The 14,239-nt window shown below is 34.8% G+C and overlaps 3 protein-coding genes across 3 annotated transcripts; 1 reads left to right on the forward strand and 2 right to left on the reverse strand.

Annotated features, from left to right (window-relative positions):
* Positions 349-1,758, forward strand: LOC18783466. The gene is made up of 2 exons (XM_007214820.2): positions 349-651; positions 1,376-1,758. Exons 1-2 carry the CDS (start codon positions 468-470, stop codon positions 1,465-1,467), a joined length of 276 nt encoding a protein of 91 aa, XP_007214882.1. The 5' UTR covers positions 349-467; the 3' UTR covers positions 1,468-1,758.
* On the reverse strand, positions 4,448-8,931 carry LOC18781608 (magnesium transporter MRS2-1). The gene is made up of 6 exons (XM_007215316.2): positions 8,619-8,931; positions 7,454-8,072; positions 5,953-6,081; positions 5,526-5,858; positions 5,351-5,398; positions 4,448-4,803 (listed from the first exon to the last, which is right to left on the reverse strand). The coding sequence occupies exons 2-6, from the start codon at positions 8,051-8,053 to the stop codon at positions 4,573-4,575; spliced, it is 1,341 nt and encodes a 446-aa protein (XP_007215378.1). The 5' UTR covers positions 8,054-8,072; positions 8,619-8,931; the 3' UTR covers positions 4,448-4,572.
* LOC18782080 (chaperone protein dnaJ 8, chloroplastic) lies at positions 11,551-13,464 on the reverse strand. The gene is made up of 3 exons (XM_007214780.2): positions 13,034-13,464; positions 12,605-12,673; positions 11,551-11,913 (listed from the first exon to the last, which is right to left on the reverse strand). The coding sequence occupies exons 1-3, from the start codon at positions 13,238-13,240 to the stop codon at positions 11,731-11,733; spliced, it is 459 nt and encodes a 152-aa protein (XP_007214842.1). The 5' UTR covers positions 13,241-13,464; the 3' UTR covers positions 11,551-11,730.

Genomic DNA, 14,239 nt, shown 5'->3' on the forward strand with positions numbered 1-14,239 from the left:
TCGGCCCGAAAGTTTAATTTGAAAAAGCTAATTAATGAAGAAGATTCTCAAGCTCTTATTTAGATCTTACGCAAGAAGAGTCAATATCCATGGAATATAGCTATAATTATTCAAGATATCCAATTCATGATTAAAGATTTTGAAGGGATACACATCTGACATGTTTTCAGAGAAGCAAATAAATAAACTTGCGATGGGTTTTGCTAATATTGGTCGGTTAAAAGGACTCCAAAGGGAAAGGGGTCGTAGTTTATTTATTTATTTAGTTTTTTTGGGTTAAAAAAATAAATAAATAAATAAAATGAGTGCGAAGCTGGTCGCTACGAATCCTACACGTGGTTGAGAAATTAAAACCCCACAGCCAAACACGACGCCATAAGATGCACCCGAGCCTGCCTGAGTTTGTTTGACGGCTCAAATAAACCACAAGAGAAAAAGTGCGAGGAAGTGAGAAGAAGCAAAAGAAGATGAGCAGCGAGCCCAAAACCAGTAGCGCAACTGGAGGAGGAGGAGGAGGAGGAGGAGCAGGAGGAAGGGGATTTAGGGCGAAAATGGAGCACTACATGTACAGCGGTGAGAAGAAGCACGTATTTGCTGGCATCGTTCTTGTCAGCGCCGTCTTTGCCGTTCCTTGGTACCTCATGACTCGAGGTTTGTTTATCTTTCTCACTATTTTTTTGGATTTTCGCGCTGTCTTTTTGGGTTTAATCACAATGCAGCTGCAAATTTTAGGTTTTGGAATTTTCCTAATTTTTCTTGGCAACCAAACAGTGGAAATGTGTAAATTGGATCAAGTGGTTCCATTCTACTACACAGATCAGTTTAAATTAAATTCATCGAAATGTGTAAATTGGGTCAAGTGTTTACTGATTGCTCGAGCCTCCTTTGTGTATTTAGTGAATAATTAGATTTGGGTTATGACTATCTGAGCTATGGGAATTACAATCATTTGTATTTATGAATTAATATTTATTTATTTGGTTTTTTTATATGTAAAATAATATATATAAGCTCATCTTAATATGCATGTTGTCATAGGAAATTTGGGGCTCCTCTAATCTCAGTGGCATTTTGTTCTGCTCTCTTATTGTGTGTTGTGTGTTGTGTGTAAAAAAGAAAGGGGAAAAGACAATGTGCACTGTGATTTTGACTACCATATTGTAGGTAAATACATGGTACTATTTTCATGGTAGTTTCTTTAGTTGATGGTTGTAATCCATGAATGTGCCTTGTATGAATGGGGTTCGTACTTCATTATCAGATTTTGTTTCGGTTGCCGGTTGATTTGCCCGTCTCCCTTTCATATGCATAAGGGGAGTTATACTGCTGGTATTTTATCTGCCTAATGTAATTCAAACTGTGTTCTCTCCTGTAGGGGCAAAGCATCAATCCCATCAAGATTACTTAGAGAAAGCTGATAAGGCAAGGAGCCAAAGACTTTCTTCAGGGGCTTCTTCTGCTAAATGATTTTGAAAGCTTTCTTGTTAAGGGTGTGTAACTTTCCTCTGCTTTTTTTTTTTTTCTTCTTTTAATGGTTGGAAGGTGCAATAGGTCTTTGTTGTTTGGCACTGTTTTTTCCTTCTCAACCTGTTCTCTGGAAGAGATACTGGCTTCTCATGATCCTTGAGGAGCAATAGTTTTGTTTATTTTCCTTGTGATAGTTACAAATCTACAGTCCATGAGGAACACATTTTCAATAACCAGCTAGAAGCAAACTTCTATTTCTTGTTATGTCAATCAGGCTTCTTTCTGGTGTCATGTTGAGTTGCACTATAAAGTATGGCGGTTGAACCAAAAAAAGAAGAAGCCCAGCACTACTTTTCTTAATCTTGTGCATTTTGAGGTTCAGCGTGTCTAGTAGGTGAATAGTGCTCTTTCAACTTCATTCAACTTTTTTATTTGATACAGCCAAGAAAATTTTGAGGGGTAAACAAAAATATGCTTGGTAAATTGGCTCTATGGAGTCAGGTAGACTGGAGTAAATAATGTGCCAAGGGAATTGTTGTTCAATCGGTCAAGAGCATTTACAATGGCACTTGAAGTTGCATTCGATTTTTCCATATTCCAATATCGATTGTATCAAAAGTGTCATTGCTAAGGGAAAAATGACCCCAACCGAATACATACATACTCCAGAGTTTTACAATTTACCACTGCACCTAGTGATGTCTACAACTTGTATCTAACACGTCCCTACTTTGTATTTCATGCACTCTCAAGTAGACCTTATCAAATTACGTACACTATACAACATGAATATGTAACTAAGTGTTTGGGGCAAGCTTTATCGGGGCAGATCCATAACGGGTGTAACATTAACATATCGAGTCAGTGTTCATTCGTGAAACACGATACTGTCATGTTATCTTTATGCACTATGCTTTTAGTTCTTATTTTCTGTGAAAAATCTTTCAGCCGACCCTAAACCCTAAAACTTATATCTCTCTTATGTATGGTGTTTTGTAACTTTTTGAACATTTTTTGTGTAATGTGTTCGACATAAGTTTTATAGCATTATAACACATTTTCTTCATGTTATACTAAATACTTTTTTGTTGTTGGGGTATTGTTGAAAAAAAGGGTAGAGCAAAATGAGCAAATGGGTGAAAGAAACACGAACTTGCAAAAATTGTGAATGGGTTTCATATATTGAAACACAATATGTTAGAAGATCAAATTTGGAATAATTTCACACGACACGATGCGTTGCCAGGTCTACCATCAAAGTATCTCAACCGGTCATGTTTGCCAACTTTCAAGGTTGCTCGTCTTAGTCCAAAGAGAAAAACATAAGCAAACAAGCCATTCTGTTTATATCTCCGTAAATAAGGTTTTATTAAAGAGTGCTGCTAAATGAACTATAAAATTAACTGAGTACACCCTACTATCAAACTATTTATTGAATGACTAATTTACTCTAATATAAAATGACCAAAAATGCTATATTGAATTGTAAAACAAATATAATTTTAATAAGTACTACTCACCATATCCAACCATAATCAAACGTATTACTTGATGCTGATGGCGAACAACGCAGCAAGCATTGGCAGTGGCACAAAGAGCTATTGTTGAATGTTCGTACCTTTGCTCCATCCTTTGCCGACCAACAGCCCTCCATTGCTGCCCAACAACTCCTTTATTAGAGATGAAGGTTAAGGAAATTATTAAGAGACCAAATCTGAAAGTGGAAGACTGTATAACTATTTATAACAATCATTGAAGATATTAGTTGGATCTAAAGTTCAAATATAAGAAGGCATTTGGAAATTAGTTTTCATTTGAATCAAGTTTGCTATAGTTATTAGACCCATATGGCTTGCTGTCAAACCAGTTTGAACAAATTCGTTATTTGAAGACTAAATCAAAACCCCGTTGAGATGAGGAAAAAAGAAAAGAAAAGGAATTTGCAGAACAAAAACAAAACCCATATTTGTTCAAATTGACTCCTTTTAATGTGAAGAACAAAAGCTTTAGAAGAAATTAAAATATGACATGGCAAATGAGATGTGATATAGTGTATTAGGGTGTACCAAGGGTATTTTGTGTAGTTAAATAAGATGTACTTAGTTAATTTTACATTTTGATTTAAATATTATGGTGTACTTAGATCATAGGGTGTACTCAGTTAATTTTACAGTTCGTTTAGCATCATTCTTATTAAAACAGAATGATAATTATCGAACCACACCAATCAACAACTGATGAACTGTTTATTCACCGACCAAAGAGTTCTTGCTTAGTGCACACTAGCCTCTCCGCACCTGTGAGAGACTTTTTTAAAAAAAATAAAAAAAATAAAATTTATTTTAGAATTAAAAATGATAATGGGCAGTTGTGTTCCATAAAAATAGGATCCATTATCTGATTTTTCTTTTAATTTTAATTTTTTTAAATATGAAAAAATATGAATTTACAATAATATCCTCATTTAATTAATAATTTTAATTCTTAATGTTTGCACTAATCAAGGGTATTTTATGATATTTTAAATATTTTATTATTCTCTGCCTTTTGCTTTATCCATCCAACTAACTTTTCATTTATGGTGTGTTTACTAATCAGGAATTGAATTTCAAGTATGGATGATTATTGTGTTTACTTCACATCAAAGAATTAAAAAGTAAATAGAACCCACACAAAATTAAAAATTGAATACCTAATTTTAGAAGAATTAAATTCTTTGGTTGAATGTGGTATTCTAATTCCTGTATAACTAACCCATTAGAAATTCATCTTTTTTACCCATCATATCCTAATACAATTTTTAAAATTTCAAATTTGTCATCTACTTTAACCTAACAACAATGGCATTTTAGTAATTAACACCACTCCAACCCCAATTCCATATGGTTTAGTAAACAACTTCAATAGGAATCCGAAATCTAACTCTTCTCAATCTATATGATTTAGTAAACTTAAACTTCAGTAGAAATCTGGAATCTAATTCACCTCAATCCAACTCCTCAGTTCAATTCCTCCTAATCTAAAGAAGGAACATAGACAATAGCAATAAATTATTATTTTTTTCTTTTTCATTTGTAATTCCTTCACTGAGGTTTCGTTTTACATCTAAAGTGGCATGAGTCTTCTGTACTTGAAGAACCACACAAATGCAGAAAATATGCAAAAGCCAGTTACACCTGTAATTATAAGTACCCACTTAAATGCACCAGCGTTATCAAACAAAGGTATTGTGAAGTTCATCCCAAAGATTCCTGCTACGACCCCAAATATAGCAACAACAAATGTTGCAGTTGTGAGTAGTAGCTCAAATTGGATCAGCTGGTTTCGGACATTATCCTGCGAGCAAAAACTTTCTAGCGTTAAATTTTTGTCCCCTTCGTACCGACAAATTTCAAAGAAACGAAACTGGAAGTAACATCTAACATTATTGTAATCTTTAGCTATAGAATTAGCATTAGCCAACGAATTACGCATGGTATTATAGAGGTTTCTAATGATAAGTACTCGGCAAAATTCAAATTGTATTAGAAAGTCTGCAGTAAAACAATGAGGTCCCTCAGTGAACATTCAATGCTAATAACTTAGTTAAGTCTAGTGTACTTATTCAATAAAAGGATCATGAAGGGACTTTTGACTAATATAGTACACTTACCTAGCGTCTTTATTTGTTCAATATAATTGTTTAACAGCTTTTGGATATTTGAACAGTGTTTTAGGCAATTTTGAGACTAAAAGTAATAAACTATCGATTGACCAAAAAAAAAAGAAAGTAATAAACTATCTCTTTTCTTCTTTATTCAGTTTTTAGACAAATGTTTTAGGCAATATTTGAGAGACATTTAGACATTTATTGAGAAAAAAATAAATTAAACGAGGCGCATACCAGCTGAATGTTTATGAAATCTTCTGTGTCATCAATGTACTCTTTCAACTGAAACACGGACAGAAATAACATAAGCTTGTATTCTACTCAAGTTAATATGACACTGGAATGATTAGATATAGTCATTGATGTATATACTGATGTCAAAGTTCAATAAAACAAGTGCTATGCATACCGATGTCAGCTTATTCAGGGTGCTGTCAATGACAACAAAGTATGCTTCCAACAGCATCTCAAGCTCTTCTATACTCTCTGTAGTACTATCTGAACTTCTCATGCTTTCATGTCGACTCCTTGCAATGCTCAGGCTTTTCTCAAGCTTTCGGCCATCGGGAGGGGAAGCTACAGGAGAAACAGGTGCAGAAAGAGATGTACCATCAGTAGATCTGTACCCCAGCACAGATTGATCACCATAAAACGATGACTCCATACGACTTTTCTTGTCAGTGAGATACATCTCAGCCATATCTCCATCATCATCCATGAGCTGCTCTATTTCATCCCGAACCTAAATAGATGCAGCTCAAAGGTTGGAAGACAGTTTTGGTCATCATTTGGAGTCTTAAGCAGGATGAAATAACAATGAGATGATTATGCAATACCTTCTGAACTCTCCGAGTCAAGGCAAGGAGTCTACTTTTCAATCGACGTGCGCGCTCCAAGTTCAGTGTACTGATCTTTGACGTGAGCTCATCTAGTAACGGATATGCTTCAATTTCTAATTCAGCTGCCTATAAACAAGCCATTATTAAATGAGTTACTAACTAGGAGAATGTTTAACCAACAAGAAAATGTTCAGACTACCGATGGGGAATTCAAATTTGTAAAGAGCATTTGTAGCATTATTGGAAATATAACAAATCCATGATATTGTTTTTTTTTTTTTGGTTTGAGAAACAAGGTTTTAAGAACTGATTAACCACAAACAAAACAGAGGACAAAATGTCCGCTGAATACCAAAGGTAGAAACAAACAAACATGAGGAATCTGTTGACAACATATCCCTCCCCCTATACAATAATTGGGTGTTCCTTAGACTCTAAAAGGATCTAAACCCGACCAAAATATATTTATATCCCACAAAACCTCCACACTCTGCCCCAAAAGAAATGAACTCTGAATAAATGGATTATTATCATGATGACCATAAAGCATGCAAGCAGTCAATGAAAAAGATTCTTCAAATCATCTGTACTTTCACTGTCTAAGGCCTCGTCCTTTTCAATGGTAAACACCACACCACAGATACACCTATTTTGAGTGCTTGATGAAAATGAAAGGCACACCAGTTGCTCTAAATAGCAAGGTACTACGTGCTTAGCTTCAATCATCATGACAAAATTTAATCACATAAGTGGCTGAGGCACCAAGGCAAGTATCATCATCACTCAGCGTTAGGCACTGACCTCAAAACTATATAAATTCCTACATCATGGACTGTCTTTAAATTTGATACCAACCGAATACTACAAATTTATAGATTTTCTCTGATCTAAGAAAACTTCATCTCTTCAGTAACTAGTGAAAGAATATGATCATAACATTGTTTGACATCATATCATAACATCAAAGGACAAAGGCATAAACACAAAAACAAAAACAAAACATAAAAACAATTTCGCATAATAATGACAATCTTTGGTATCATAATAGCATCTTGACAAAAGGGTACAGAGACTTTGATCTATCAGTGTAAAATAAAAGGCTAACAGAAGTATGATTCGGCATTCATTAAAACAGATACAAGTTTAAATTTTAGATGGATCACCACCAGATTTCAGGGACCAAACATAATATATAGTTCGCAAAAGAGTTTTATAACCACATATAGCTACTTATAAACATCTGGTACTTGAGCTAAACAAAATATGAGATGGATATTGTTGCTGATACACTCCACTTCCTTGCATTACATTACAAGTCTTCATAAACTATTAACTGGCCATCTTGCACATGATAGTATCATTGAAATCCTTCAACAATTATAGTGCAGAATTCAATCAATATTTAAAAGGCAAAGTTATGTGAGTATTTTTAGAAATATGTGCTCAAGGAAATACGATGAGAGATAGACAACCCAAATTCTTGTGCTCATTTACACACCTGAGAATCAAGAAATTTACAGGCAGCCTCCAGAGCAACTTCTAAGGCCCTAAACTCAAAGGGCAAATAATCAGGAGATGTGCTTCCAAACACACTATCAAAATTTCTATTTCCCCTCCTCCGACTCAATTCAGAACCATCAGATTGCCAAACATCACCTACCCCATTTGTTGTCAATCTTCTCTGAAGCTCCACCACATATTGCAATACATAGCTATCAAGTGAATTCAAAAGAAGAACCTCATCGGCCGTAATTATACATCGAATCTGCTCTAGGTTTACAACGATAGCTTTCTCTCTTCCAAGGATGGTTGAAGGGTAAACAAATAGAGGATCAAGCAGGCGTAGATCACGGGCAGGTAGATCACAACGACGCATCATGGTGAACTTGTCAACTTCAATGATCTGAGAATTCCCATACGTATCAACACGAATCCAAGACCGAAGGCCCTGGCCCCGCTTCTTCAGCCCCAGAACATCCACACTTTGAAAGGGTTGCCTTCCAAAGGCTGCTGGTCGATAAGATGACTCCCGAAGGTTAATAGCTGATGCAGGTTTTGGGACTTTTGGCGGAAGCAGCCTCTCTTTGAGGTCCTCCATTACCTATGAGCTCTCAGTGCTGCAACATTTAAAATAAGATAAAACAAAATAATTTTCTAATAGTACACTTACAAATTGAAGTAGATACATGGACTAAAATTTATCTGCTGTCGTTATGTATAAAGTTGCCAAAATCATTGATTGCAGGCTTTCACGTTTGCACAAGTACTTCATTTTATGGTTCATGTGTGCTAGATATGATTAATTGCCTACCGAAATACCCATCTTAGATTACAGTAAGGAGACCCAATTCATCAAGAATTCCAAGAAAATAAATGATGGAATAAGGATATGATTTCCACAAAGAATGGCACACCATACATAACCATATATAGCAGAGAAAAACCTTATGCAAACGTGGGAACAAAACCAACTTTATGAACTTCAATCCACAGTTCCACCAAAAGAAAATGGAAGGCATCAAGATTCAAACTCCAAATTCAAAAACTACTAGTTTGGTGGCTGAATGTCCAAAATCCCAGTTTCCAGACCATAAACACATACCCAGATATAGTACAAGCATGTGAATTGATATATGGAGCAAGAGAAGAAGAGTCACAATCACCTGCAATGAGAAAGAAAACCTGGGTTGCTGCCAGGAGCTGGTGTTCTTGATGATACTCAGCTCAAAATGAAATTGAAAAATTGATTGGTTTGAATAAGAACCCTAAATTCATAAATCGGAGAATGAGAGATGAAAACCCAGAAAGGAGAGATTTTTGGCATGCCCAATTGCGCTATGAATTGAAATTCACGGTGGGCATATCAGGCGGTTTGCTTACTGGTTTTTTGGAAGAGGAACCAAAGAAGAAGAAGGAATCATTTTCACACGTCCTAGAAACAAAATCCTCAAGTTTCAAAAAGGTATATAATTAAATAAAATACAATAATGATTTTACTGACAGGAAAAAATTAAAAACAATTTAATTAATAATTATACGGATCCTGCATCTCTCTCTCTCCTACTTCTTCGACAACTTAATGGGTCAACCGGACCTTAACCCGAACCTTAACGGATCGAAATAAATCCAACTCGACTGGATTGTTTTCTTCTTCTTGTCTTTTTTTTTTTTTTTTTCATCTCTTAATAAAACCTAAAAGATAAAAGGATAATAACAAAAGTGGCCCCAAAAGCTCTTTAATCTACACATTTCGAAATTTAATATTTCTAGAAAGAACAATGCTTTATTTATTTATTTATACAAACAGTAGTTTAAAATACTATAGATTAATTTAATGTACAGATAAGAGGATTCGAATTTATATTCAAGAAGATGAGCAAACTGTTCTGACTAAAAATACTTAATTCACATCAACAAGCACAATGCTTCTTTAGATGTAAAAGGTCAATCCAATTAGAGTTCGATGCGTATTGACTTCAAAGTAGGATCTTGGTCAATATAAAAATATATTTTTAAAAAGTGGGATAGATTATCAAATTGTAATTAGTTTCTATTCAACTTAGATATAAAACCTATGATGATTGTTATTTTATTTTTTTTAAATGATACTTTGTCACTTAGAATTCTTTAGCACAAATTTAACACTAGAAAAAAAAAACAGCATAAAACTAAGAGTCAAGTAATGATCCGAACTTAATTCCTTTGTTTCAGTGAAAATTAACCAAATTAGTTAAGAGGTTATTTTGAACCCAAACAAAAAAAAAAAAAAAAGCTAAAGACCCTTGAAAAGAACTACGCCGAAGTCTTGGGGCCTTTTCTCTTTTTCGAGTTCTGCCTCTTTCTTTGTCATTTCGTTTTTGTCATAAGCCGAGCCCACAACAACATAGGCCCAGACTCAAGTCATAAATTCTGATGATCCCAAACAAAACCTAGCCGCCCATCAACCAAAAACCCAACTTTTTATATAAACAAAGTTTTATTTATCAGAAAGCTTCCATTGAGGGATCCCTCAAATAAGCTTATTTAAGGGACACCCCTTGTAGGCCCCACTTCAGATTGTATTTCACTAATCCAAACCGTCTATTTTGTAGATACTCATTCAAAGATCATCTCTACAAAAAACCACTTGAATCCGATATTATTTGACCACTCAATTAAGTTATTGAAATTTTAGCATTTTCTTGAAGTACCGTGTTCATTGATTTTGTAAGACACAATTGGATGTCGAAACGGTTTCCGATTTGTCTAATTTTTTGTAAGGATGATCTATGAATGAAGACCTAAAAAATAGATGGTTTGGATCATTGGGAAAAAAATTGTATGGTACCCTAAAGGGCGTCCCTCAAATAATTTTATTTGAGAGATCCCTCAATAGAAGGGGACTGTTTATTTATTTATTTATATAGTCTGCTGCTTCACTTAGAAGGTTGGTTTTTATTTTGAGTATTATTGGGTATTGATAAGACCATTCACTATTTCTTGAAGCTCGATCTCTCCTTCAGATCGACTATATAACCAAGAGAAACTGTGAACCAGAATAGAAGAGCTTGCCTCACCCATGAGTAAATACTTCGTAGTAGCCTCACTAGACTATACATCTTTCTTTTAACTAGAGGTGTCTAATGGACTGGACCGGCTAGAGCACGTCCCAATTAAATAAGGGCAGACACGACGCGGTCTGTATTTTTGGATGGGCTAGAATAAGATAATTCAACCCAATGGGATGTGCCAGTCTGAAGCCCAATGGGCCGACCTGTTTAAAGTTCATGTCTATTTCTTTTCTCTACCGGATGTGGATTGATGATCGCATGCCAACGAATGTTTTATTTTCAATACTTCGTAGTAGCCTCACTAGACTATACATCTTTCTTTTAACTAGAGGTGTCTAATGGACTGGACCGGCTAGAGCACGTCCCAATTAAATAAGGCCCGACACGACGCGGTCTGTATTTTTGGATGGGCTAGAATAAGATAATTCAACCCAATGGGATATGCCAGTCTGAAGCCCAATGGGCCGACCTGTTTAAAGTTCATGTCTATTTCTTTTCTCTACCGGATGTGGATTGATGATCGCATGCCAACGAATGTTTTATTTTCAAGTAGTTTCGACTTCATAATTTTTAGGAAATCTATTCCAACGAAGCTTAGAATCTTTGTTGGTATTAGAACACGATCGCATAGTATAATTAGTCCATATGCTACGATATAGGTGGACGATATAGTTGATAATTACTCTAGTACCACACTACTAATACTCTTTGACAACCACATCTCTTTCTCATTCTTGAACTTGGCTAAAGATTCGATCAAAAAATGAAGGCTAAAAGACTCGATCAAAAAAAGAACTTGGCTAAAGACATGCACTGTGTTGGACTCGTGATAGATGATGATTAACATTAACTCCTCACAGCTTAGATGAGCACACGCAATTTGTTTGGGCTGATTTTAGGTGAATGCTTCACGGCAAAGCTTGCAGGTGCTGCAAATGTATGTAGTGACAATATCAACACAAGGAACATTAACATCAATCTACACAAGTCGAGCATATAGAATTTTTTTAGATAAAACATTAAAATTAAAAGAGACAATTTGCAATAGTGACAAGAGAAATCTTGAGAACTCTTCATTTGTAAATGGTGAGGTGAGGCATTGCCTGCTTGAGCTATGTACAAAAAGGACAATTTGATCCTCAGTTCCATTATATACAAAGAACAACCATTTAGGTTGCAAAGGGATTTGGATTTAACCCATCTATTGATTAATTACATTTCTTCTTTAAATATAAGGATTAATGTGAGATGTGTAGTCCCTGATTCCAGCTCCTTCCCATCCCATCCATTCCTCCCACATGTCCCAATCCGGATCGTTCATTCCTCTCATCGGCTCATCAACTCCTTCATCGTACGTCTCATACATCGGAGATGGAGTGGATTCTCCTCTCAAATTGCTCATAACAATCTGCATAGACAAGAGTATATATGATCAGATAATTGTTACAGTATCTTAGGGAACACAATGTTTCTATTGGGACCCTACCATTTGATAAAACATCATAATCAGAAAGCTTATCCAGGAACCTAATACCTAACACACCACAAAGACCTTTTTGCAATGTCTCAAAAGATGCCCGATTCCATCAACATCATATAATTCATAAAGATGCTAAAAATTAGTCATGGAATTTCAAGTTTTATAGATCACAATACAGTTTCAAGTTTTAATCAGACACTCATCAGATTCTAAACTGCAAATGAAATCTAACCGGAAACTTTATCCAAAGACTTAGAATATAAAATGTGCATCCACAATTTAGTAGTGCAGGATTCTATTCTGGTGACAGTTAATTATGCTTACATTTTAAATGGTATTGCATTAAACTCATATTCACAATAGGGTTTGACTCAAGAGAGCATCTTTGCCCATGACTGGTTTATGCTTCAATTACCAACCTCAAGATAAGGAACAAAAGAGGCCAACAAAATCGTAAACAATTAATTCTCTGATAGTGCAAAAGAAGAAGCAGATAGCATCTATTGGAACACCATCTTGCACAGAAATTACAAGTGAACAACATGACATGCATACATCCAGGATAAAATAGCAGGCTTGATTGATAAAAGAAAATACGAAAGGGAAGACAAATATATACATCATAAGCTTCATTGATCTGGTGAAACTGAACTCCACAATTGTTTCCTCTGCATACGTCTGGATGATACTGCAATTGACAAAGTCCAATCAGTCAACAAAGCGCCACAACAATCATTCAAACTCACAAAATTTGATTATAAATTTAATCAAACATAGTGCCTATTAAATAAAATCCCTAATAAATACCCAAAACACATGACTCGTAGAAAATAGCTAATAAATAAAAAAACCCATCAAGAAAAAAAAACAGTAACAGAAGAAAAGGATACCAACAGGAAAAAGGTAACAAAAGTGCCTACTTTTCTACTTGGTAACATACATTATTCAAAACCAAATACTAAGGGAAAATTTTGAAAATTTGAAAAAGAAAAAAATAAATCCAGAATAAAATAAATCAAAACGGAGATTAAATCAGATGTAAACAAACCTTCAAGGCAAGTTGTCTGAATGCCTTCCTGACCTCAGATTCAGAGGCACCAGGTTGGATCTTCAAAGTCTGGTAAGGATCCATCACAGAAGAATAAACACAAGACACCATAACCTTATTCACCGTCTTCTTCTTCCTGGGCTTGTCCTTAAACAGATTCCAAGAAGACCCATTACCCCCAATAACACCAGCAGCCACAGCAGCCATTGCAAAACCCAGAAATCAAACTCAAAAACCCAACAAACCTCTGGCTATAAAAAGAAGAACCCAAGTTATATTATTATATATATAAAACGTTGTTTTGAATGGATCAATGGGCAGGGCAAGGTGGTTTTAACGAGTTTTGAAAGACTCAATGATTGAAAATTCGTTGAATATAATAATTAAAAGAGAGAGAGAGGGGGAGATTCATAGAATGGACTCTTTTAAATAGGAAAGCACCTATATTTATAGAGGGAAGTTTGCTTGTGAGGTGGAGAGGTGTGAGCTTGGGAGGTCCTTATCCATTGGGTCCGTTTCCATGGTGACGTGTATTGTCTTATTTTGTGGATTAGGTAAAAGGGAAAGAGGAGAGAGAGAGTGCAATTCTTATCTGGTTTGCTCTCACTCGGTCCTAGTCATATTTGGAGACTTTTGTTGTGGAATTTAGGGTTTATATTGGAGGATATTCTCTCTGCTGTTTTTTGAGTTATTCTTCTTTGGCTACCCCTATTTTAGATTTTTTCGCATTTTTTGTCTCACATATCTAATTGACTAATTCAACTTTTATATATATATATATATATATATATATATATATATGTGTGCAACTTGTTAAAGTTCGTTAGTAAAGAGACTCTTTCTATTGTTTTAAGGAGTGGATTTCTGTTAAAGTCTATTCATCTTCATTCTTTGTGGCCGTTTTAGTTAGACCCTATTTGTGTGACATTAAATTTAACTTAAAAAATATATATAAGCGATAGTCTAAATTATAAGGAGATGATAATTTCTCACACACACATTATTAGTGAGCGAGTCCTTATCTAGTTAGGATTTTAGTTTCTTATTTAGTTAGAATTTTAGTTACTTAGCCCTTTTTTTAGTCCTTTTATAATTGAGATTTATTTCTTATTTTATTTAAGATTAACACATTGTTGTACTTCTTTATGAATATCTCTATATTGAAGAAGAATATATATATATATATATAAAATATCTGAAAATTCC

Source organism: Prunus persica, chromosome G3, assembly GCF_000346465.2.
Source record: "Prunus persica cultivar Lovell chromosome G3, Prunus_persica_NCBIv2, whole genome shotgun sequence".
Classification (NCBI taxonomy): domain Eukaryota; kingdom Viridiplantae; phylum Streptophyta; class Magnoliopsida; order Rosales; family Rosaceae; genus Prunus; species Prunus persica.

Excerpts from the sequence above, each read along its gene's own strand:
- LOC18783466 (XM_007214820.2), top strand. The coding sequence starts at position 468 with ATGAGCAGCGAGCCCAAAACCAGTAGCGCAACTGGAGGAGGAGGAGGA. Across the intron at positions 652-1,375 it reads TTGGTACCTCATGACTCGAG|GGGCAAAGCATCAATCCCAT; the intron begins GTTTGTTTATCT and ends TCTCTCCTGTAG.
- LOC18781608 (XM_007215316.2), bottom strand. The coding sequence starts at position 8,053 with ATGGAGGACCTCAAAGAGAGGCTGCTTCCGCCAAAAGTCCCAAAACCT. Across the intron at positions 5,399-5,525 it reads CCCTGAATAAGCTGACATCG|TTGAAAGAGTACATTGATGA; the intron begins GTATGCATAGCA and ends TCCGTGTTTCAG. Across the intron at positions 4,804-5,350 it reads ATTTCATAAACATTCAGCTG|GATAATGTCCGAAACCAGCT; the intron begins GTATGCGCCTCG and ends TTTTGCTCGCAG.
- LOC18782080 (XM_007214780.2), bottom strand. The coding sequence starts at position 13,240 with ATGGCTGCTGTGGCTGCTGGTGTTATTGGGGGTAATGGGTCTTCTTGG. Across the intron at positions 12,674-13,033 it reads TCAGACAACTTGCCTTGAAG|TATCATCCAGACGTATGCAG; the intron begins GTTTGTTTACAT and ends TGTCAATTGCAG. Across the intron at positions 11,914-12,604 it reads AGATCAATGAAGCTTATGAT|ATTGTTATGAGCAATTTGAG; the intron begins GTATATATTTGT and ends TTGTCTATGCAG.